Source organism: Sinocyclocheilus rhinocerous, unplaced genomic scaffold (assembly GCF_001515625.1).
Source record: "Sinocyclocheilus rhinocerous isolate Xijiao unplaced genomic scaffold, SAMN03320098_v1.1 scaffold30, whole genome shotgun sequence".
NCBI lineage: Eukaryota > Metazoa > Chordata > Actinopteri > Cypriniformes > Cyprinidae > Sinocyclocheilus > Sinocyclocheilus rhinocerous.
In genome coordinates, this window is record NW_015657838.1 from 2,370,431 (window position 1) to 2,394,124 (window position 23,694).

At 37.9% G+C, this 23,694-nt stretch overlaps 1 protein-coding gene across 1 annotated transcript in view; it reads left to right on the top strand.

The window, feature by feature from the left end:
• The window catches only part of col4a2 (collagen, type IV, alpha 2), an 85,205-nt gene that overhangs the window by 56,377 nt on the left and 5,134 nt on the right, over positions 1 to 23,694 (top strand). Inside the window, exons 5-40 of the mRNA XM_016529653.1 lie at positions 4,149 to 4,283; positions 4,976 to 5,020; positions 5,296 to 5,412; positions 5,579 to 5,647; positions 5,829 to 5,864; positions 5,953 to 6,006; positions 8,199 to 8,234; positions 8,376 to 8,417; positions 8,510 to 8,578; positions 8,688 to 8,732; positions 9,454 to 9,507; positions 9,658 to 9,693; positions 9,800 to 9,844; positions 9,941 to 9,992; positions 10,833 to 10,943; positions 14,300 to 14,446; positions 14,926 to 14,997; positions 15,267 to 15,415; positions 15,992 to 16,112; positions 16,382 to 16,530; positions 16,968 to 17,040; positions 17,128 to 17,234; positions 17,345 to 17,528; positions 17,906 to 17,947; positions 18,298 to 18,372; positions 18,450 to 18,548; positions 18,659 to 18,880; positions 19,412 to 19,573; positions 20,408 to 20,578; positions 20,804 to 20,947; positions 21,362 to 21,493; positions 22,533 to 22,714; positions 22,853 to 22,916; positions 23,026 to 23,100; positions 23,206 to 23,313; positions 23,394 to 23,501. Coding sequence (XP_016385139.1) covers positions 4,149 to 4,283; positions 4,976 to 5,020; positions 5,296 to 5,412; positions 5,579 to 5,647; positions 5,829 to 5,864; positions 5,953 to 6,006; positions 8,199 to 8,234; positions 8,376 to 8,417; positions 8,510 to 8,578; positions 8,688 to 8,732; positions 9,454 to 9,507; positions 9,658 to 9,693; positions 9,800 to 9,844; positions 9,941 to 9,992; positions 10,833 to 10,943; positions 14,300 to 14,446; positions 14,926 to 14,997; positions 15,267 to 15,415; positions 15,992 to 16,112; positions 16,382 to 16,530; positions 16,968 to 17,040; positions 17,128 to 17,234; positions 17,345 to 17,528; positions 17,906 to 17,947; positions 18,298 to 18,372; positions 18,450 to 18,548; positions 18,659 to 18,880; positions 19,412 to 19,573; positions 20,408 to 20,578; positions 20,804 to 20,947; positions 21,362 to 21,493; positions 22,533 to 22,714; positions 22,853 to 22,916; positions 23,026 to 23,100; positions 23,206 to 23,313; positions 23,394 to 23,501 — 3,532 coding nt within the window. The remainder of the gene's footprint in view (positions 1 to 4,148; positions 4,284 to 4,975; positions 5,021 to 5,295; positions 5,413 to 5,578; positions 5,648 to 5,828; positions 5,865 to 5,952; positions 6,007 to 8,198; positions 8,235 to 8,375; positions 8,418 to 8,509; positions 8,579 to 8,687; positions 8,733 to 9,453; positions 9,508 to 9,657; positions 9,694 to 9,799; positions 9,845 to 9,940; positions 9,993 to 10,832; positions 10,944 to 14,299; positions 14,447 to 14,925; positions 14,998 to 15,266; positions 15,416 to 15,991; positions 16,113 to 16,381; positions 16,531 to 16,967; positions 17,041 to 17,127; positions 17,235 to 17,344; positions 17,529 to 17,905; positions 17,948 to 18,297; positions 18,373 to 18,449; positions 18,549 to 18,658; positions 18,881 to 19,411; positions 19,574 to 20,407; positions 20,579 to 20,803; positions 20,948 to 21,361; positions 21,494 to 22,532; positions 22,715 to 22,852; positions 22,917 to 23,025; positions 23,101 to 23,205; positions 23,314 to 23,393; positions 23,502 to 23,694) is intronic.

Below are 23,694 nucleotides of genomic sequence, written 5' to 3' on the forward strand. Positions count from 1 at the left end.
TATAACAAAGAGTGAAAAATTTAAGGGGGTCTGAATACTTTCCGTACCCACTGTAAGTCTGCTGGTTCTCTAGGGCACAGCTGGTTGGGCAGAACAGAAAATATGGGTTAAGAAATCAGGAAGGCACATAGCAGTGGACATGACATGGAAAGGCCAGCAGGGAATTGGCCTGGTCACTTGTGATGGCCCAGGAAATAACAAATCTCATGTATTTGATCTTTTAGAAGAGTGATCATTTTTGCATTTGTGGAAAAAAAGGGGGAAAGAAAATCTCTAAGACAGCCAGGCAATGACCATGGAATAACATTATCTTTATTAAAGTTTGTTGTATTTTCAATGACTGTGACATGCAGCTAGACTAAGCCCAGATAAGTTAATGCTTTATTTTGCTAAAAACTACCAACATATAACGTATCAACACTCAGAGTGTGTCAAGGACACATAGGGGTGAAAACATGCACTGGAGGGCACCACACAGGATGTTTATATTTACTCTCAAAAATAATGATCGTGATTTTCTGGGTCTTTGCTAGATTGTTGCTAGGCATTTTGCTAAGGAAATTTTGGTGATTACTAAGATGCTTCTACAACATGTCAAAACAAACTATAGACTTTAAGTAGGGCAAGTCATATTTAATGGGCCATATATTTGCTGTATTTTGGGAATGTACATAATATATTTGGCAGAAGGGGCAAGGTTATATGTGGGAGATTTGCTGGATAATACAACTGCTAAATAAAGAGCAGCTTAAATCACTATGGCCTTCTCCATGACTCTGTAGTGACTTGTAGTATATTGTTTGAGAAATATTCAAATTTGTGACATTCATCATGTGACCCATACAGACAGTTAGACGTTCAGTATGCTCTCAAATCATTCTCAAATCATGCTGGTGAACACTATCATCAAGAAAAAAAAGCATTTTGGCTTCCCCAAAAAATCTTTCAGAACCTTTTTTTTTTCTTAATGTGAAGAACATTTTCTAAAGAGCCTTTTACCATTATAGAGAACCTGTTGTGCAACTGAAAGGTTCCATGGATGTTAAAGGTTCTCCATGGAACCATAGATGCCAATAAAGAACCTTTATTTTTAAGAGTGCATGTTAAATTTGCAAAAAAATTAAGCAGTAATGCCAGTGTTGTAATGTTAGGCTCAATAGACATTCAACAATATCTATTTTAGTTGTTTTATCAGTTACGTTCTTTTTCCATGGAATTGAGACATCCATCATGCCCCATTTCCATGGTAATACATTTACTTTTACATTTAGTCATTTTGCAGACGCTTTTATCCAAAGCGACTTACAATTGGGGAATACATAAAGCGATTCTTCTTAAAGAGGCAAACAGACACAGGAAGTGCTGACATACCAAGTTTTAGGCATTGTTCAAATAAGTACAAGCTAGAAAGGGAAGGAATAAATAAAGATTCCTAGTCTATAATAAGTTGCACAGTCAAGAAATGTTTTCATAAATGCTCCCTTGAGTTTTAAAGAAACTATGAATTTTGGTAATATATTATGTCTAATTTCCTGAGATGTCTTATATGTTTCTAGAACCACTTATTGTTTGTTTTTTTTCTACCATGGGAAATATCAACTGCATTTTAACAAAGTGCCCCCACACCAACCTAACTGTTACAATGTCAGACAGATTTGTTTCATAAATACAAATTCAGTTCTCAAATATATTCAGCTAAGTCATGAATGTATACTCTTGACCAATTGTAACTATATACAGTACAACAGTGTAAGGCACACACAGACAGAATCCTTTTTACTGTGGAATAATGCAGCACGGTTTCATTTACTATTTGAAGGACAGGCAGTATTATAATATTCAGTAAACAGCTTCACACTAGCTCAGCTTAAACAGTAGTCAGAACCTTATCTGTGAGGTCAGAGGTCAAAGTACTTGACTTCCAGAGCCACAAAACACCTCACGCACATGGTTCACCTCTGTTTAACTGATGAGGACCTTAAAGGGGTCATATGATGCGATTTAAATTTTTTCCTTTCTATTTGGAGTGTTACAAGCTCTTGGTGCATAAAGAAGATCTGTAAAGTTGCAAAGACTAAAATCTCAATTTCAAAGAGATATTCTTTATAAAATGTAAGCGTCAACCACGCCTACCTAAAACGGCTCGTTCTAACACGCCCCCACATATCTACGTCACCTATAAGCTTTGTCAAAATCGACACGTTTCAGAAAGGCGGGGCATAGAGGAGAAACATTAATGTACAGTATGTGGAAAATAATGTGTTTCTTTAACCTTAAACCGCATAAACACATTTCATTACACCAAATACACGAGATAATGTTCTTTTTAGCAACATCATATGACCCCTTTAAAACCTCTATGCTTCGCCTGGCCCTCTTCATATAAACCTAAAACTACAAGTTTTGTTCTTGGCTGTAATCTGGCACCTATTTTGTTTTTAATAAATCGCTTTCAGACCTCTACTCGGTTTCTGTCAGAATAGGTGTAATTTATGGATAAACAGGTGGGACATGTCCCAGCCACGTTTTGCCAAGGCTGGATTTGTCCCCAACACTTTTTGAAAGCTCTTCAGTTCCTCTGTTAAAAATGGCTTGCGTTACACGTGTTTCTCAGAGTTGGCGTATAAACCTTATACATAATGAATCATAATTAAATGGCACTCAAAAAACACTGTTTCCCCACCATTAATAGTCTGTGGAAACAGAAATCGGAAAACATTTTTTAATACCCATTTAGAAAAATGAATGGGTAAAAACAAGTCATTCTTCTGAAACATACTTTGTTTCAACGTGTCTCCCAAAATTTCAGATTGTTAGATAAGAGTGCAGAATTCAAACAGACATCTAATATCACTATTAAAGTACAGCATGTTCAAAGGAATTTTTTGGATAATGGTTAGAAGATTTAAGGTGTGCATCGGGCAGATGTTTGACTGATGTATGTTTCGGCTAATGAATGAGTTCAGATCAAGTCAAGGAACAACATATTTCAACCTAAAAAACTCAGCAGGTATACTTCACAACTTATACAGTTAAAATATATATATGCAATTCGGTGGTAAGAGCACTGGATGGCGCTATAGAGCTTTACAAACTGTTAACAGAGTTTGCCATCTAGTGGTTATGTTTTGAAATGTAAAAAAACATGGCTGGATTATGTTCTAAATGAAATTATACAAGTTTAGTGCCTACTCAGAAGTGTGCAGTGTACACTGTATACTGCATACTATTAAAAAGTAGGTGAATCAACTGCATTATGCAACACATGTAGTAGGTTATCCCAGGTGTTGCATGCATACAACAAATGCAAACTTTGCATGATGTATTCTGAAGGAAAATCAAGAGAAGTATGGTAGCTAGCCATGCCATACATAGAAAATATATGTTTTATAGTCAGTAGTTTACAGTCATAAACCAGTCAATGGTTGACATAATAAATGTTTTTGGTAAGTGAATTGATATAAACTTTTAGAGTTTATTATGTCCGTTTATTAACATTGCATCGCAGGTTTAATATTTCAGTGCACTTAACAATGCAATTCACTGTTATAATAATTCACCTTTATCTTTACTAAAAATAATGAGCAGGTGACATTTCTGCTAATGTTTTAGTTAATAGTACAGTAACGTTATATTATGTTTCACTTGTTACACTTAATTAATTCTTAATAAATAAATATAAAAAATGCATGCATGCATACATACATACATAGATAAAAAAAATTAATGAATAGGTAATGCTTTTGATAAAAATCAATGACAATCTATGATCACTCAGTGAGCTGCTTTTCTTTGTGGTGTATAAGTGTAAATGTCAACCTACAGTTATAGGGGTGTCCACATTACTTTATGCTACAGGGGGTGTCAAATTCAGTTCCTGGAGGGCCACTGTCTTGCAGAGTTTAACTCCAATTTTAATTAAACACATCTGAACCAGCTAATCAAAGTCTTCAGGATTACTAGAAACTTCCAGGCAGGTGTGTTGGGGCTGGTTGGAGCTCTGTTTGACGCATGTATATTATGATATAACTTGTGTATTTTATGTTTTAAAATCTGATGATTGCTGACTGTAAATGCACCTACTTTTATCTTATTTAAATCGGTATGTCATTTAAACTAATTTGTAAATTTCTGTATGTGAACTACAGGGATTGCCTGGACCTCTTGGTCCCCAGGGTCCCACAGGCCCTAATGGGCGACCAGGAGACCCTGGTCTCCAGGGCCCTAAAGGAGAGAAGGGAGACCGTGGCAGAGGAGGCCTTATGGGTCCAAAAGGAAGTGTGGTTAGTCTCTCTGTCCTGATCTCCACTTCTGCAGTTATGTAAGAACTTAGAACAATAGGTTTAGATGGAGTTTAAGCCTTTTCATTATCTGCAGCATTCATGTATGACTGACGCTTTTCGCCTCCTAATGGCAGTTGCAATTAAATTTCTAATTGGTCGTGAAGTAGCTGTTAGCCTCTGCTTATTCACCATGGTAAAATGAATGAATATTGAATGAATGAATATATCTACACAAAATAAATTACCTCCAATAAGTCTGAAAGAAAAACATAGTAGGTTTTCTAAGGCTAATCAGTATAAATAATTATGTGATAATTATACAATCTATATTTCGGACATTAGTATTCATAACCGCGCATTTTACAGAAATAGTGATATGAGAATAACATGGTAATTTTCACTTTACATTCTTAGTTTTGATTAGATTATATAATGTACTGTATTTGATTAGATTCAGTCTGAGGGTCTTTTAAGGTCTAGCCACAAAAGTTTAAATATTTCAGTAAAAGAAATAATAAACACAATGTCTCAATGACATTATACATTACTCTTATACATTTAGCCATATTGAGCCTCATTGTACTTTATCATTCTCTTTTAAACAAACTAAAGAGTAGTTCTGAGAGTGGATTAAAGAGTAAAATTTTACATGAGATGAGATGAAATGCTAATGTGTTTGCGGCTTTCTTTAGGGAATGGAAGGTGTTCCAGGGTTTAATGGAGCAGATGGTGTTCCGGTAAGTATGATTTTGTTTATATCCACAGTATTATGTTTAAGGCTGTCATTAGGCACAACATACAGCAGAGTTTTACAAAATGGCAACAACAGAAATATGATAAAAGACACCAATGTTCAATGAATATTTACATTTATTAAACCTAATCAATGAGAATAGACAAGTCTTCCATCCAGTAATATAGTTCAAATACCATAAATACCTTTCCTTAGTTTTGCTCACTGAAGGTAAAACAGAATATGCTGGTCAAATCTTTGTTTCTGATCTCTCATCAGGGCCATCCTGGGCCGTCTGGGCCTCGTGGAAAACCAGGAGCTGACGGCTGTAATGGAACCCGGGGAGAATCAGGAACGCCAGGCATTCCAGGACTCAATGGCGAACCTGGAATATCAGTATGAGCATTAATTTATTTTATTTATGTGTCACATAGTAAATTATTGAGACATTACACGGGATCTATGCATAATCTAACCCATACTGCTTTTATTTTCTCACACACTCATTTTCAATCACTTTGTCTCTGTGTACCTGTCTGTCTGTAATTTTAATATTCTGTAGGGTCGGCCAGGAATGAAGGGGGAGAAGGGTGACCCTTTGGAGATGTGGGTTTATATGGAAAGATTCAGGGTAAGAGGAACTAGAAGTTTCACCAGAGGATACAATACCAGAAACCAGAGGCAATATTTTGGTTGATCCAGAAGTTTACCTTAAACCTTTATTATGTATACATTTACTATAAATTAAGATGACATAAATGCATACGGTATAATTAAATAAAAATGCATCATTATTTTCTGACGTATTATAGGGAGATCCAGGACCACCAGGTTTTCCAGGATTTATTGTAAGTTTGACTTTTATCAGTTGTCTTGTGATAACAGAAACTGACCCATCAGGGATGTTTTCTAAAACATTAAATTTCACTCTTACAGGGACCAACTGGTAACCCAGGGTACAGAGGACTGCCAGGATTTCAAGGTCCTTGGGTGAGTTAGTCACACGCACAATAAAATTACTGTTATAATAAAAGTACTGTTATAATTAGGGCTGTCTATGTAAAATGTTAATTTGGTGTGATTAGGGCTGGGCGATAAAATTATAACAATAATTATCACAATATATTTCGCCCTTGATAAAACGATAACACATGTTCGATAAATGTTTGATATAATGTGTATGCACCAAAAGTATAATGAAACTGCGTTAATGGCACCACACAAACCAATTATCAGCTCGGCTGAAACGGCAGCGCAGCACAAGGAGACGAGTTGACTCGTCTCAGTCACGTGACCAGCGCTGTGAGATCCATCGAGAAGTGCTTGAATTCAGCGAAGAACACAAATGTCTCAGTGATTTCTAGTTTAAAGCCAGATGAAACAGCGCTGACAAACATGAGAAATATTGTGCCATGAACAATCCTGTTAGAAGGCTTTTCCATGGATTTACTGTATTAATGCTAGCTGCACCATGGTATATTGTGGCAGAAAGGTGGGATATACATATGGAATTTTATTATATTATTCATGTAGGCATGTATTAAATGTATTACAGGAGTAATGGTTGTTATTAAGCTATAGCATTTGTGCATTTGTATTTATACTAAATGTATTTATTTAGGCTACTGTTTTCATACAAATACCATAAAAACCATATAGTTACATTCTATCATGGTGGTGAGGTGCTATGTGGGGTTTTTCCTTTGATTATCGTGATCTAATTGTTTGATACTATAGATGACCAATTGTTAATTTTAATAAAAGTAGAGTCCTATCTCGAACTGTCAGAATATTTCAGTTTTACCCTATAAAAATGAGGTTGTTACAATTTGTACAGAGGTTACTGTTTTTGTTTGTTTATGAACATTTACATCTGCACCGTGCCATCAAAATCAGGGAGCACAAACCTTTTTCATGATTTGAAAAAATATGATTTCTACAACTTTCACTCAGGAGTAGAAATCTGCCTTTAAACTGGAAAGAAATGAAGATTTGATATTTATTGTGATAATTATTGATATCGTGATCATTTTTTGGGTCATATCACCCAGCCCTTGGTGTGATTAATTATGGAAAAAATTAACACATTTAACACACCCTGACCCGACCCAAACTTGTACATATTCTTACATTATGTGCAGTTACTGATAATCATGATGCATGATGACAGCTGACTGTGTGATGTAGCCTATTAGAATGCAGTTATATGCCACTATAATTCAAGATACAAGGGCAATTATGTTTATATGGGCAATTGTCTTATATTTATATTTATATCATATGATATATGCTTCATTCATTCATTCATTCAAAGTTCAACAACATCACACAAAGAAGAGTGCTGTTTTTTTCCTGAATATCTGTACATTTGAAAGTGACATTGATTTTATACAACATTTAAATAAAAAATAAGTTAATATTGTGTGACATTTTAAAGACAATATGTCAATCTGCTTTTGCTCAATTTCGCCAATGAAAATAGTTGCAAACAAAGTCGCAACGTAACTGTTGTGCCTTTCCAAACAGCACTCAGCAGTGTTTCATTACTGAATGAATCCATGTTTTTGAACAAATCAAGTGAGCCAATGAATCAGGGATCCATTCATAAAGACACTCACTTGCTTTTTTCTGAATGAATCAGCTATTTTAACAAATGTCATAGCATTATTTATGCAATTCTACTTGCAGTGTAAATGCATTCATGACACCTCTGAACAGTCTGTGTAATTATACCTAAACGCCAATTCAAATGAAACATATGAAAACAATGTTATGACATATGATACATTTGATATATTTGTTTCTACAGCTACTTTTTGTAATGTCTATTCAAGGTTTTTTTTTTTCTCATTTAACACAGTAATGACTTTAAATTAACTTTTGGGGGGTAATTTCTCAGCCTAAATTGATGTGCAATTAATTAGCAATTAATTTGATTTATTAATCGGCACATCATGTAATTAATTAGTTTAAAGGGGTCATATGATGCGATTTCATTTTTTCCTTTCTTTTTGGAGTGTTACAAGCTCTTGGTGCATAAAGAAGATCTGTAAATTTGCAAAGAAATTGTTAGACAGCCCAAGTTATAATCATGACAACTCTTGTTATAATATAAGTACTGCTTGCTTTTTTTTTTTTTCAAATCTACCATCACTTCTTCTTACTGTTTTATCTTTCTTTAGGGTCCTACTGGCATTAAAGGTGTTAAAGGACAAAAGGTAGTAAAACACAATGATTTGGTTAATTTTATGAAAGATTTACTTTCATGTTTTATGACAGCATATTCTAGTGTGTCCTCTTTACATCACTTTAGTAAATAAACATCTTCCATTTTATGTTAATGTGTTGTCTCTGTACAGGGTGAAAGCACTAAAATGTTAAAAGGAGTCAAAGGAGAAATGGTGAGACAAATATTTAGTGTCTTATGTCAGACTAATATTATGGCCTATTATCTGCACTGTTAACCCATATGGATTTTATATCCTCACCACAGGGGGAGAATGGAGAGCCGGGCCTTCCAGGACCTTACTCACAAACCCGTCCAGTCCCTTCAGAATGGCAGGCAAGAAGAAAATTAGTTCATGAAAATATTACAAATATTTTATCTCAGTGGAGCAAATGATCTCTGTACTATCATTTTTCTTTCATATGTCTTTCATTTGTTTTAACAGGGTGAAAAAGGCTTGAAAGGTTATAAAGGAGAACCAGGAGATTTGGTGGGTGGTATTTGAGCTTTTTTTAACACAAAAATGATTTTTTGGAATGAAAACCCTGCCTTAAAAAAGCTAATTTCGTTTTTGATTGAGTGTGATATAATGTTTAGTGTGATTGATGGAACATAATTGTTGTCTAATTTTATTGGTCTGTAACGTTTGTAGATCGGGTAGAAGGAGGCGGGAACCGGCGAACACTTAAACATTTTAATAATAAAATAACCAAACACAAAATAGCGCGACAGCCCCTCGCGGACGACTTTTCGGCACCAATGTAACAAACTTTCGTAGGTCGGGAAGAAGGAGGCGTGAACCGGCGGACATTCAAAGAAACTTTAATAAAATAAACAAACACAAAATAGCGCGACAGCCCCTCGCGGACGACTGTCGCGCACAAACGAAACCAAAACCCAAAATAAACTCCAGGCCTGGTCCTCTCTCGTCCTTCACTGTCGTCCCTCCTCCTTTTTATCCTTCCGGAGATCCTCCGTGAGACTCGAGACCGGTGAGTGGTGCAGGTGTCGCGCATTAGCAATTACTCCCGCCCCTCTCGTCACATGGTCATATAAAGTATATTATTGTAATGTAATCCTGAGTTTTGCAGATGGTCTTTCCTCATTCAAGTAGATAAGAGTGACTTAAAAATAGCTGGCAAGGTCGCCACCGAGTGAACCTACAGGGACATTGGCAGCATCTTGATAATTTTTTATTATTATTATTTCAGGGATATTTATCTACCAAAGGAGAGACTGGTGTGTCAGGGTTTCCAGGACAACGGGTATGATTGATTAGGAGTTGAAATCTCTGTATTAACCCTATGCAAAGACTTTAAAAAAAATAAAACATTTCTGATCTGTACTTTTTTTGGATAGGCACACATATTCAACATTTTTGTCTAAAATATTTAACCAATTCTTATTAATTACAGGGAAACCCAGGACTAAATGGCTTTCCAGGACCTAGGGTACATAATTTTGATCATTTTCCCAACAGTGCATTGACTTTTGTGGATTTTTTGTGGACTTCTTAATTTTTTGTGGATTTCTTAAAATCTCTTTCCATTCCTACAGGGTGACATTGGACTACCAGGTTTCCCAGGAAATTATGGTCGCAAGGTATAAATCCATTTCTGGTTTAGTGCTATTTCTTGTCATACCTTACCATTCAATCTGCATCAAAATTTTATGACCTAAATGCATATCATTCAACAGGGAGATAGAGGAGAACCTGGAGAGCTGATTGGTCCTTTTGAAGATACTGGAGGTACTAAAAATAATGCGCTTAAGATTATAGCTGTTTATTACACGGCTCTGTGGAATACTTGATTCTGATTGGTCAGTCACAACATTCCGAGGTATGTTATCCCTTGACAACAACCGTTAAAAGCTGATGACACAGGCTCATCCGGGTAACTGAAGTCGGTGCTATACTCTTGCTAGGAACAGTTTTTTCATGGTGGAAGATTTGTGTTTGTTTAGCTAAAAAAATATTAAAACTCGATTCAAAATTGTGTACAATTATTTAATTATGTCATCCTGGTATCCGCGGACTTGCTCTCTCGTTTGATACAAACGCAGCTGCTGCCATTTTGCGATGATTGTTTTGCACACTGTAATGGATTATAAGATAACTAACAAACTGGTAAGATTTTAAAACATTTTCGTCTTAAATCAATGTCTTTAATCTTTTATAGCCATAATTATTTATGTGGTGAAATGTTGTGTAATAAGTGGTGTGACTGCACCGTATCCCTTATATATCCGTCTAGTTTGAACTTGCCGCTTGCTCGCAACTGCTGTCTTCTCTGAAGCTTTGCATTCAAATATTTCAACTCAAATCAATATTTAATGTTTAATTATTTACTTTTGTGGCAAGTAGCCGTGTAATAAGTGGGATAATGTACATCCTCCGCTTCGCGTTGGGGTCCTGATCACCCTGTCGGGGGTTATTCTGCGATAACAACAGGCTGGATGTACATTATGCCTTACTTAATATCTGCTGTTTTAATAGTCCTAATCTGATTTTCAACATACAATCCAGTTTCCCAATACTTTCTCAAAATTTTTCTTTCTTTGCTTCTGTCTGTTTCTCTTGCTTATATAGTGGGTCCTCCAGGACCTCCGGGAGAGCGTGGCCCAATTGGAGAGTATGGTCCTAAGGGTACTAAAGGACTGCCGGGTCCCCCAGGCCCCCCTCCCTCTGAACAACAACCAGGTATTTTTCAATCTAAAATGGAAATTCTTTTATTATTTATTCACCCTCATGTTGGTGTCTTCAAGGAGACACAATGAGAAGTTTTGACGAGTAATGCTGCTCTTTGCCATGCTTTGCATTCAATGAAATGGCTTGGATATCATTCCCGTTGTGAGATAAAAATAACCCAAAATTGACATTAACATTTACTCTTAATCATTTAGTAGACGCTTTTATCCAAAGTGACTTGCGATTTAGGAGAACAATAGAAGCAATCAGACCAACAAGAGGGCAACAGTATACAAGTGTCTCAGTTAGTCTAGCACAGTGCACTTAAAATAGGTTTTTTATTTTATTTTATTAAATTAGAAATAACAGATAGAATAGAATAAAATAGAATAGAATAGAATAGGTAAGTGCTAGTATTAATTGGTCAAGTGCTGATGAAAAAAAAATGTTTTTAGACGTTTTTTTTTTAAACGGCTAAAGACTCAGCTGCTCGAATTGAGATAGGCAGGTCATTCCACCAGCTGGGAACAGTCCAAGAAAAGGTCAATGAGAGTGATTTTGTTCTTTGGAATGGCACCACGAGGCGTTGTTCACTTGCAGAATGCAAACTTCTGGAGGGCGCATAAGTCTGAACTAGTGAGTTTAGTTATATTGGTGCAGAGCCAGTGGTTGTCTTGTAGGCAAACATCAGTACCTTGAATTTGATGCGAGTTGCTCTTGGAAGCCAGTGTGAACTGATGAATAGAGGTGTGACATGGGCTTTCTTCGGCTCGTTGAAGACCAATCTCGCTACTGCCTTCTGGATCAGTGGCAGAGGCTTAATAATACATGCCAGAAGGCCCGCCAAGAGAGCATTACAATAGTCCAGTCTGGAGAGAACAAGAGCTTGGACAAGGAGTTGTGTGGCCTGCTCTGATAGGAAGGGTCTAATCTTCCTAATGTTGTATAAGACAGATCTGCAGGATCGGGTCGTTGTAGCAATGATCTGTGAAGGTTAACTGATCATCAATCACAACTCCAAGGTTCCTAGTTGCCCTGGAAAGAGTTATGGTTGACAAACCTAGCTGTATAGAGAAGTTGTGATGAAGTGCTGGGTTTGCTGAGACCACGAGCAGTTCTGTCTTAGCAATGTTGAGTTGAAGGTGAAGCTTCGTCCAGCCAGAAATGTCTGTCAGACAGGCTGCAATGCGCACAGCTACCGTTGGATCATCTGGTTGGAATGAGACGTAGAGTTGTGTGTCATCAGCATAGCAGTGATAGGAAGAGCCATGTTTCTGAATGACAGATCCTAATGATGACATGTAGATGGAGAAGAGAAGTGTTCCAAGCACTGAGCCCTGAGGAGCCCCAGTAGCAAGAAGTTGTGACTAAGAAACCTCACCCCTCCAAGACATCCTGAAGGACCTACATGAGAGGTAAGACTTGAACCACTGGAGTGTGGTTCCTGAAATGCCCATCTTCATGAGGGTAGACAGGAGGATCTGGTGGTTAACCGTGCCAAAAGCAGCAGAGAGATCCAGCAAGATGAGTACTGAGGATTTGGAAGCTGCTCTTGCCAGTCTCAGGGCTTCAGTAACCGAGAGCAGGGCAGTCTCAGTTGAGTGGCCACTTTTGAAGCCAGATTGGTTGTTGTTCAGGAGGTTGTTCTGTGTGAGAAACATAGAGAGTTGGTTGAACACAACTCGCTCAAGTGTCTTTGTAATGAATGGAAGAAGGGATACCGGTCTATAGTTTTCTAAAAGTGTTGGATTTAAAGAGGGTTTCTTAAGCAGTGGGGTTACCTGAGCCTGCTGGGGGAAATGCATCAGTGTGAAGAGAGGTGTTGATAATGTGAGGGAGCACAGGTATCACTGAAGAAGAAGTGGCCTGAAGCGGGTGAGTGGGGATTGGATCAAGCGAACAGGTAGTAGAATGATTGGAAATAATAAGTTTGGAAACGTCTGCCTCCGAGAGTGGAGAGAAGGAGGAGAGAGATTGTGTATTTTTTGTGATCATGTATTTGTCAGTTTGTGGTGTGGAGAATTGGCCACTGATGGTTGTTGAAGAAGTTACCCAGTTGACCTGGGGGATGATAAACAACTACAAAATGGATTTTAACAGGGTGGGTAATAGTAATTGCGTGTGATTCAAAAGAACTGTTACCAGTTAGAGATGGTAAAGGATCAAATTTCCATTCATTTGAGATTAGCAGACCAGTACCTCCACCCCTCCTGATCAGGCGAGGGTTTGGGAAAAAGTGAAATTAGTGAAGAGGACTGCAGGAGTGGCAGTGTCCTCAGGTTTGATCCAGGTCTCAGTTAGGGCCATGAGGTTAAGACTTGAATGAGTAGCAATAGATGAAATAACGTCTGCTTTGTTTACAGCAGACTGGCAGTTCCAGAGACCAATTGGAATAGAGAGAAAAGTAGTAGAGGACATGGGGACAGTATGCAGATTGTAAGGATTGCGCTGCCTCCCACGTACACAGCGTAATTTACGAGTGTTTGTAGTAACAGTAGAGATTTGAAAGCAGATAGTGAGTACAATTGACTAAAACAAGCAGATGAGAACAAGCTGTACAAAAAGTAAAAAAGGGGGGGAAAAGCAATACTCAAGTGCCTTGTCTGTGTCCTTGCTTAGTGGAGTCGCGCAGGTAGAGTCTTTACACTCTTTGGTCTTCACACGAGGGCTGCCGCGGTGTACTAACCAATTATATACTCTCCTGATACCTCGTTTCTAAACAGGTAAACAGTATACACTGAAACATGTTGCCCTCTTTCAAAACTCTCAATTTGATTCACACTTTTGTTGTCAAAAATATAGATTTTTCAATACATATTTATTCTGAATATTTGAAGTGACTTCAGTACTCATTTTCCGCAGTAACGATACACCAGTAACAGCTGCAATTTTTGTCGCTCTGTTATAACTCCAAAAGTGTATTGAAAATGGTATTGGATATTGATGTCTTTAAGTTATTATTATATCAGAGTTAGAAATTCTAGTATCCTGAAAACACTAATTCAAAGAGTAGTCAAACTTGCTGTATCACAATAGGTGACATGTCACACAAAGCCAATGGCAATTCAACATCGACATCAAACGTCAAACTCATCTTTCTGACAGGTTTGAGAGTAAAACTTTAGAAGATTTTTAGCACATGCGTCATATGAACCTCTTTTATGATGCTTTTTCTGACGTTTTTGGAGTTTGACAGTTATTTTGTTCATCTACAGAAGAAAGAAAGTCATTTGGGATTGGCATTAAAAATAAAATCATAATAAATCATTTTTGAGTGAACTATTTAACACTATTTTCAAACACATATGGGCTTAGACATTACTTTAACCAAACTCTGTCACTGATATTATTGTTTCTCTGATCCACAGTGGATTTGTGGGGTCCAGAGGGACCACGTGGACCAAAGGGAGCCAAAGGTGATGCTGGAGAACCTGGTAATCCTGCCACTCATCCTGGGCCACCTGGCCCCGATGGGCTTCCTGGATTTCAAGGACCTCCCGGACCCAAGGGATCATGTAGGTGAATTTTCAAACCAGAACGAAACCTGGTGCCATGACTAAATGTCATGCTAATAAAGCATTGTATATATATATATATATATATACACTAATATTGTGAAATAGTATTACAATTTAAAATAAATGTTTTCTATTTTAATATATTTTAAAATGATGCAAAGCTGAATTTTCAGCATCATTACTCCAGTCTTCAGTGTCACATGATCCTTCAGAAATCATTCTATTATGCTGATTTGTTGCTCAAGAAACATTTCTTGTATTATTACCATTAGCAATGTTGAAAACAGTTGTACAGCTTAATATTTTTATATAGAAAGCCATTTATTTGAAATAGAAATATTGTGTAACAATGCAAAACTCTTTATTGTCATTTTTTATCAAATTTAGAGCATCCTTTCTGAAAAGAGACTTTGGTAATACTGAATAATATGAAGACGTACTGAAGACTTTATTAAAGACTATGTGTCTTGATACAGTGGAAGAATTCTTCAAAGGAGCACCAGGACCACGTGGACGTCCAGGAAATGCAGGAAAAAAGGGACCAAAGGGTAAGATCAGTGCTTAAGTTAATAAACTGCTGGGATGATTTGCATGGCCAAGATGCTATGAAGATAGCCTTGCTGCTGACATGACATGAATGCATGAATGTCCAAGATCATGTCATGTTGTGCATGACATTGTGGGAAACTTAACTGTTTTTAGAGCAGAATGAAGAATGCTTCTCTCTTCTCTAGAAACACAGCAGGTGTTTGTTGTTGACATTTGTCAGTCTTTGCTAATCCTGCTGTACTGGTAATTATATTTATTATTTGATCAGGTGACCATGGTCTGTGCGAATGCACTGTAAAATCCACACCTGGTCCTGCGGGTCCTCCTGGTGATGCTGGGGACATTGGCATGGCAGGAGAGTGGGGTCAGCATGGTGATCAGGGAGATCCGGGACCCAGAGGCGTGGATGGTGTACCTGTAAGTAGACATACACCATGTCTTCATATCATGCCTTGTTAAAAGATAGTTCACCCCAAAATGAAAACTCTGTCATCATTTACTTACCCTCAAGTTGTTCCAAACCTGTATGATTTTTGGTGGTACCTGTATGTTGGTAACCAAACAGATGACGGTAGACGTTGACTTCCATAGTATAGAAAAAAAATACTATGGAAGTCAATGGCTACCGGCAACTGTTTGGGTACCAACATATTTTCAAATATCTTATTTTGTGTTTAACAGAAGAAAGAAACTTATACAGGTTTGGAACAACTTGAGAGATGCAAAGCTGAATTTTCAGCATCATTACTCCAGTCTTCAGTGTCACATGATCCTTCAGAAATCATTCTATTATGCTGATTTGTTGCTCAAGAAACATTTCTTGTATTATTACCATTAGCAATGTTGAAAACAGTTGTACAGCTTAATATTTTTATATAGAAAGCCATTTATTTGAAATAGAAATATTGTGTAACAATGCAAAACTCTTTATTGTCATTTTTTATCAAATTTAGAGCATCCTTTCTGAAAAGAGACTTTGGTAATACTGAATAATATGAAGACGTACTGAAGACTTTATTAAAGACTATGTGTCTTGATACAGTGGAAGAATTCTTCAAAGGAGCACCAGGACCACGTGGACGTCCAGGAAATGCAGGAAAAAAGGGACCAAAGGGTAAGATCAGTGCTTAAGTTAATAAACTGCTGGGATGATTTGCATGGCCAAGATGCTATGAAGATAGCCTTGCTGCTGACATGACATGAATGCATGAATGTCCAAGATCATGTCATGTTGTGCATGACATTGTGGGAAACTTAACTGTTTTTAGAGCAGAATGAAGAATGCTTCTCTCTTCTCTAGAAACACAGCAGGTGTTTGTTGTTGACATTTGTCAGTCTTTGCTAATCCTGCTGTACTGGTAATTATATTTATTATTTGATCAGGTGACCATGGTCTGTGCGAATGCACTGTAAAATCCACACCTGGTCCTGCGGGTCCTCCTGGTGATGCTGGGGACATTGGCATGGCAGGAGAGTGGGGTCAGCATGGTGATCAGGGAGATCCGGGACCCAGAGGCGTGGATGGTGTACCTGTAAGTAGACATACACCATGTCTTCATATCATGCCTTGTTAAAAGATAGATCACCCCAAAATGAAAACTCTGTCATCATTTACTTACCCTCAAGTTGTTCCAAACCTGTATGATTTTTGGTGGTACCTGTATGTTGGTAACCAAACAGATGACGGTAGACGTTGACTTCCATAGTATAGAAAAAAAATACTATGGAAGTCAATGGCTACCGGCAACTGTTTGGGTACCAACATATTTTCAAATATCTTATTTTGTGTTTAACAGAAGAAAGAAATTTATACAGGTTTGGAACAACTTGAGAGTGAGTAAATGATGACAGAATTTTCAATTTTTGGGTGAACTTTCCCTTTAAGATCACATGAGATACGAAAATCGTTGCATGCGCCAATGCAAAATGCATTTGCATTGTCAATTTTTTACATTTTTACATTTTACAGGGTTTCTCTGGTGCAAGAGGATTGCCTGGACCCAAAGGCAGAAAAGGAGAGCTGAGAGCCGCTACAGAGAAAGGTGTAATAATCTTCTGTTACATGTTTAGATACACATGAGAGTAGATATATATTTTATTATTTTTATTATTTCACTTGTGAAATACAGGACTACCGGGTGACCCTGGGGACCCAGGTGCTAGTGGTTTCCCAGGAGAGCAAGGAAGGCCTGGATTTGATGGCAAAGATGGTGAACCAGGTCTTCAAGGATCTTCTGTGAGTCTAGCATATCTGATCACTCAAAAACACCTCTAATTAGGAGACCACAGTTTTAACCACAGTATGCATTGTAATTCACAAGTATTGACATGCTTATTTTCCTTCAGGGAGAAGGTCCTGTAGGTGAGCCTGGAGGGAAGGGATACCCAGGTTGGCCAGGTCCTCCAGGTCTAATAGGTCCGATAGGACAACCCGGTCAAGTTCTTGGAGCAACTAAAGGTGTAAGGGGCCTTACTGGAGATGAAGGACAAGTTGGTATTGATGGAAAACAAGGGTCACCTGGTGCTCCAGGTGTGTAGCAGTGTTATTTTAGTATCATTAATATAATATTATAGTTTTTGTTAATATTTTGAATTTGATTGTATTTTGATATGTTCTGTTTTCACACTGGTTTTAGTAATTTTGTAGTGTTTTGTCACTTTTAGCATTGTTTAAAGTGTTTGATTTTATTAATTGAATTAGTTTTAGTTGAGAAATGTTGCATTGGCAACTAGCTGAAATAAGTTTTATTTTTATTTCAGTTAACATTTATTTTATTTCAATATTTTAATGGTTTTATCTTTAGTTAACAATGAGAACCCTGGTGTTTAAATATACTGAGATTCGTCTTAATCTTTTACCTTTCTTTTATCCTTTCTATTCATATCTATCTTACGTGTGTCTTACAGGAGATTGTAGCCCACAAGGAGGAGATCAGTGGAATATTCTAGGTAGAGTTCTCTCTCCTGTCTTAGTGCTTCACCACATAGTAGTCATTCCACCATGTATGGTCACCAATAAACATACTTTAGCATTATTAATCAAGTCATCAGATTAATTTTATTATTTTTGCAAGTAACTCTGCTTAATGCACAGACTCGATTCAAACTTCAGTGTTAGGTGTCCTGTCTATTAATATTATTATTATTATTTGTGAGCTTTATACTTTTAGATTTCTGGTTCTAGTTTGTGTAATTTCATTTTGCTCCATACAAAGCAAAATTTAAGATCAAGCGTGATTTTTATGCAATATTTAAAACTTGTGTTTTTATGTTGTCCATCATATTAATCTTTATTATAGTGGAATGTATTGGAGATCCCGGGCCACCAGGAGAGATAGGGCAGCCTGGACTTCCAGGATTCAGTGGATTTCCTGGTAATGGATGTATTATTGTACATGTTTTCACACAAAAAAACCCCTCTAATAATTAATTAATTTCCATTATGTTCTAGGACTGCAAGGTGCTAAAGGCATACAAGGTCTTTCTGGAGAACCTGGGGCCAAAGGAGAGAAAGGTGAACCAGGAAGAGGAGGCCCACCTGGGCCAAGAGGTAAGCATTGGGAGGCCTGTGTGTTTCTTTACATTTTATTGAATCATTCTTAAGTATACCTATGTCTGTCTCCTTTTCTCAGCTCTGATCATTTGATTTCAACCACATAGGTTTTGTTGGACCTCGGGGCGACTCAGGTTATCCTGGCTCCAAAGGTGTGGAAGGAACTCCAGGCCTTTCTGGTACACCAGGTTTGGATGGTGCTCCAGGGGAAAAGGGTGAGCATGGTGAAGTTTTAGGAGCATCTTCTGGAGCCCCTGGAGTCCCAGGACTACCAGGACAGAGGGGTGTCATTGGTCTTCCAGGAGACCCAGGACCTCAAGGACACCCGGGTGAGAAACCCACCTGTCAAACCCATAATGATGGACATATGCTGAAGCTGTATAGCCATCAAACTATATAAAACTATTTCAAACTTTCAGTCAAGGCTTTGCCAAGCTAACTTTCAAAGTTTGTCTTGGCAAACATTCCTTCTACTGTTTCTTCCTATTGCATATTAAGGACATAGTTTTTAAAAATAGTTTGAGAGTGTCAGTAAAACAAATAAAATGTATGATTTATTATTAGTAGTAGTAGTAGTTTATTTGCATTTTATTTTTTGTGGATAGAGTATTGTTCCATGTTGAATTTTAGTCTTACATTTTAAATGTTGTAGTCATGATAAAAAGCAATTTTTTTCTGTGATTGTGAATCCTACATAAAAAAACAAAACATTTATGCCACCACATGCATCTTTTTATGCTGGTTATATGAAACTTCTGTGTCTCCACCCCAGAAGCTCAAAAGTGAAAGTCCGACCCGTGCCTGTGATTAAGATAAACCGGTTGTTCTTTAGAGTCACTAAAGGATGCAATGTCACACAGGTATGGAGGGAATGCCAGGTATGATAGGCCTTAAGGGTGAAAGTGGCCCTCCAGGTCTTCTAGGAGAGATAGGAAGACCTGGACCGCCAGGAACATTTGGCTTTCCTGGGCAGTCTGGTCAAGTAGGACCTCCCGGACCATCTGGAAAAACCGGAGAACCAGGTAACTCAACTGATGCTAAAAACCTAGGTTAAAAAAATCAGAGAATCACCCAGTGTATTAAACTCTTATTAGGGGCTTTTGCACCGGGTGGTTATAGGAACTCAGTTATAGGAAGTAGCCACCATGGTGGTCCCTAGAGACCCTAGGGCCATTTTCTTGGTTGCATTCGCACCCCCAGTAGGAACTCTAAAGTGATGTAAGCCGACCGACAGTGGCATTCAACAACACCAACATCTGGAGGATGGAGAAGTGCATGGACTTCAATGTTGGTCCATCTATCACTGTTTTCCATGTTCGTGGATTTAGTTTTTTTTTAAAGTAAGTATGTGTAAACTGTGTTAACATAGCTTTTTAAAAATGCCGGGTGCTAATGTTTCGTATGGCATGCGTGTACACTTACGTCACTGGTAGTTCCTATTGTGCTGGGTTAGACCCCACTCAGAAACAGGAGCTTATTTAGTCCCTCCAAAGGGTGTTCCTATAGCTAAACTCACTCCCAGTTCCTGCAGTGCGAACACGTCAAAAAGCAGGTACTTCTCCAATAGTTATAAGAACCATGAAAACGTTCCTCCGGTGTGAATGCCCCTATTGACTGATTTTCGTTCACTCTCGGGTCTAACTCTACAATATAAATCATTAAATTGTTTTCATTTGTATGGAATATCACGGATCCTATGGTCTTATCCTGAACCTATCCTGGTTCAGAAACATACTTCAGTCAAGTGTGTCCAAACATTTGACTGGTAGTGCATATTATACATTACATTTGATTTCATTGGAATGAAGCAAAACCTTTTTCTCCCGACAATGCTCAAATATACTGGGTCTCTGTAGGTCCAAGTGGAGAAAGGGGATATCAGGGAGACCCAGGCCTTCCTGGGCCCAGAGGAGTAAAGGGTGTCACTGGAGAACCAGGAAATGTTGGTCTTCCAGGCAATTTTGGGCCCCCAGGAGATCCAGGACAACAGGGGCCATTTGGTTTTGATGGTTTTCCAGGGTTAAAGGGTAACTTGCCCTTTCTACTTCATTTGATATGTTATGTTGATATGTTATATTCATTTGATAATTGTCAGACTTTATTATGCATAACAAAAAGTTTGCAATAAGCATATATTTTGATACATTGATCATTGAAATATTGATTGAGCAATATTTTGATCATTGATGGTGCTTAAACAAAAAATTATAAATGGAATTAATTGAGTGCTGCAATGTTTCTTGACAATAAAGGTTCCAGAGGTGGTCAGGGCATGATGGGTTTCACTGGAATGCCAGGTGAGACAGGTCTGAAGGGCTTTTCGGGACAGAAAGGAACAATAGGTGATCCAGGACAACAAGGTGCAAAAGGACCTCCTGGCCCTCCAGGTGAAAAAGGTCAATAAAGAGCATGATTCTCTTTGTGTGTACATACACAATATGTAATCTAATGGTATCATGGTCATATCATACTGTTTTCCCCACTTACATGGTCTACATATAAAGTTAATAATTCCATAATTTAGTATTTCATGACCATGTTCTGTTCTGTTAAAAAATTTTTTCATGTAATATTGTTTTTAGCATTCCTTTCTTTTGTAACAAATTTGTAAAACAATTTGTGCTGAAATGTGCTGCACAAACCTAAGATCACACTGAAATTATTTGCAACTTGTATTTGGGAGCTTGTACTAGGGAGCAAATTTTTTCTTGTGATATGACATCTTTAATATAGTAATTGTCATCATTGTAGTCTTCTACATAATGTATTCTTGGTGGGTTTTGAATGTCTTGTCAATGCTTGTTCTGAAGGTGAGAGAGGGTTGGTGGGGCGTCCAGGTGAAAAGCCAATCATACATATAACACCACATATGAAAGAGGTCATGAAGGGAGCTAAAGGTGACCATGGAAAAATGGGAGATCATGGCTTCACTGGTCCCAGAGGTGAGTACATTCATATTAATTTACTACTCAAGGGCACACAGAGTAACTTACCAGTGATAATTTCGTTGACGAATAAATGTTCGTCAACGACATTTTTTTCACTGACGACAACGAGACGATAACTAACTAAAACTCTTTTTGAATGACAAAAACTATGACGAAAATATATTGACATTTTCGTCAACTAATAAAAACGGGACGAAAATGTTAGGGAGGGACGATTTGGGAAGAGCAAGAGAGAACTCATTTCGGTCCGGTTTTCTGAGCGCAGACACTGAGGCATACACACACAGAAACGCGTCTCACAGCGAGCGAGTAGGCCTACTCTTTCACGTCGCATGAATGGAGAATTACACACAAAATTATGTCGAATTGTCCGTTTTGACGAGTATTCACGTAAACACAGTTGATTACGTCTTCAGTGAACGTAAACGGCAGGGAGAACGTGTATCGGCACATTGCATCCATTGCAGCTGTGCATTCGGTTTTAAAGGGATAGCAGCCTAATTTAGTTGCTATTGTCCGAGTCATTGATGTTAATCAAGCAACAAAAGAAAGACAGAAAATCACGCACTGCTCTTGACTGAAAAACTTTAGTAGCCTAACTTACTTAATATGAACTACAGAAGCTATGAGAGCTCTGAATGTTATAAAGACTGTGGCCTGACTGGATACTGTATACCAGGGCTGTCCAAACTCGGTCCTGGAGGGCCAGTGTCCTGCAGAGTTTAGCTCCAACCCTAATTAAACACACCTGAACCAGCTAATCAAGCTCTTACTAGGCATAGAAACTTCCAGTCAGGTGTGTTGAGGCAAGTTGGAGCTAAACTCTGCAGGACACCGGCCCTCCAGGACCGAGTTTGGACAGCCCTGCTGTGTACAGTACAATTGCCATGTTAATCAGAATTTGTTCATATGCCAATTATTTATATTTCTGCATATGGTCAGTGTGGAATCACAAGAACTTTGCTAATGTGAATAGAACAACACGATTCCTTTCAGTCACCTATAGCTTTTCTTTCAACTTGCCTTTGGCCAGGTACAAAAGGTCTACCAGGTGTTCCAGGAAAGGAGGGTAAAGATGGACATCCAGGTGAGCCCAGTGAAACAAAAGGTACTAGAGGTCTTCCCGGAGTAGAAGGACTTCCAGGGCCTAAGGGGATGCCAGGGCTTACAGGACTTCCTGGAATTGAGGGTTTTCCTGGATTGCCTGGACCCAAAGTATGATAATGAGCTCCATCTCTCTCTGAAAACCATTTATAAAAACATTGCACAGAATCTCCTTGTATATGGTGTCCTGTTAAAATGTTTTGAATGTTCTGCTTTTTGTCATTGTGGCACATTGTGTTTAAAATGCAGGGTGGCAAAGGCTCATCTGGTGCCTATGGACGGCCTGGAGAATCTGGAATCAAGGGAATAAAAGGTGCTCATAAATAAACCTCTGAAATGTCCATGCTATACTTAATGTATTACTTTCTCATACTCTTTAAATAAACTGCCAAAAAGGTTTATGTAAGAATCTTTTATTTAAGGTGTCTTGGGTCCTACCATCAGTCTTCCAGGATCAACTGGACTGAGAGGTGAAACTGGGCTGCCTGGATCTTTAGGTAAGGAATTTCTATATTCTATAGTGCATCAAACACAATTATGATCTTTTACTGTCCCTATTATTGAACCGCTTCTTCAATGAGTTTTTAATGTACATTGGTTAGGTGAAAAGGGACTCACAGGTCAGTCTGGAGACAGAGGAAGTCCTGGTTTTAATGGCATTGAAGGGATGAAAGGCTATCCAGGAGAACCTGGAAAAGTTGGACCACCAGGTACAAGAGTCTTGATCATTATCCTTTGATTTCATTGTTTCTGAAAAAAAAGTTTTTGACTGGATCAACTTTTTCATCAGGTTCTGATGGCCTACAAGGTTTCCCAGGAACCCAGGGTCATAAGGGCTGGCCTGGCGTGCCTGGACAGACAGGAACCCCTGGAATCCAAGGCCAACCAGGACAAAAAGGTCTGTAGTTCTAATTGTCATATTTAATACCTATGCAGATTTGCCTTATGTGTAAATTTGAAATCTGCAAAAAATTTTTGCTTTAAAACAATATGTATTGTAAAAAGTGAAAACGTATTTTAATGTATTTTTATTGTCTATTCACTTGATATGCAAAACATTCAGGAGAGCTGTTAGATCAATATATATATAT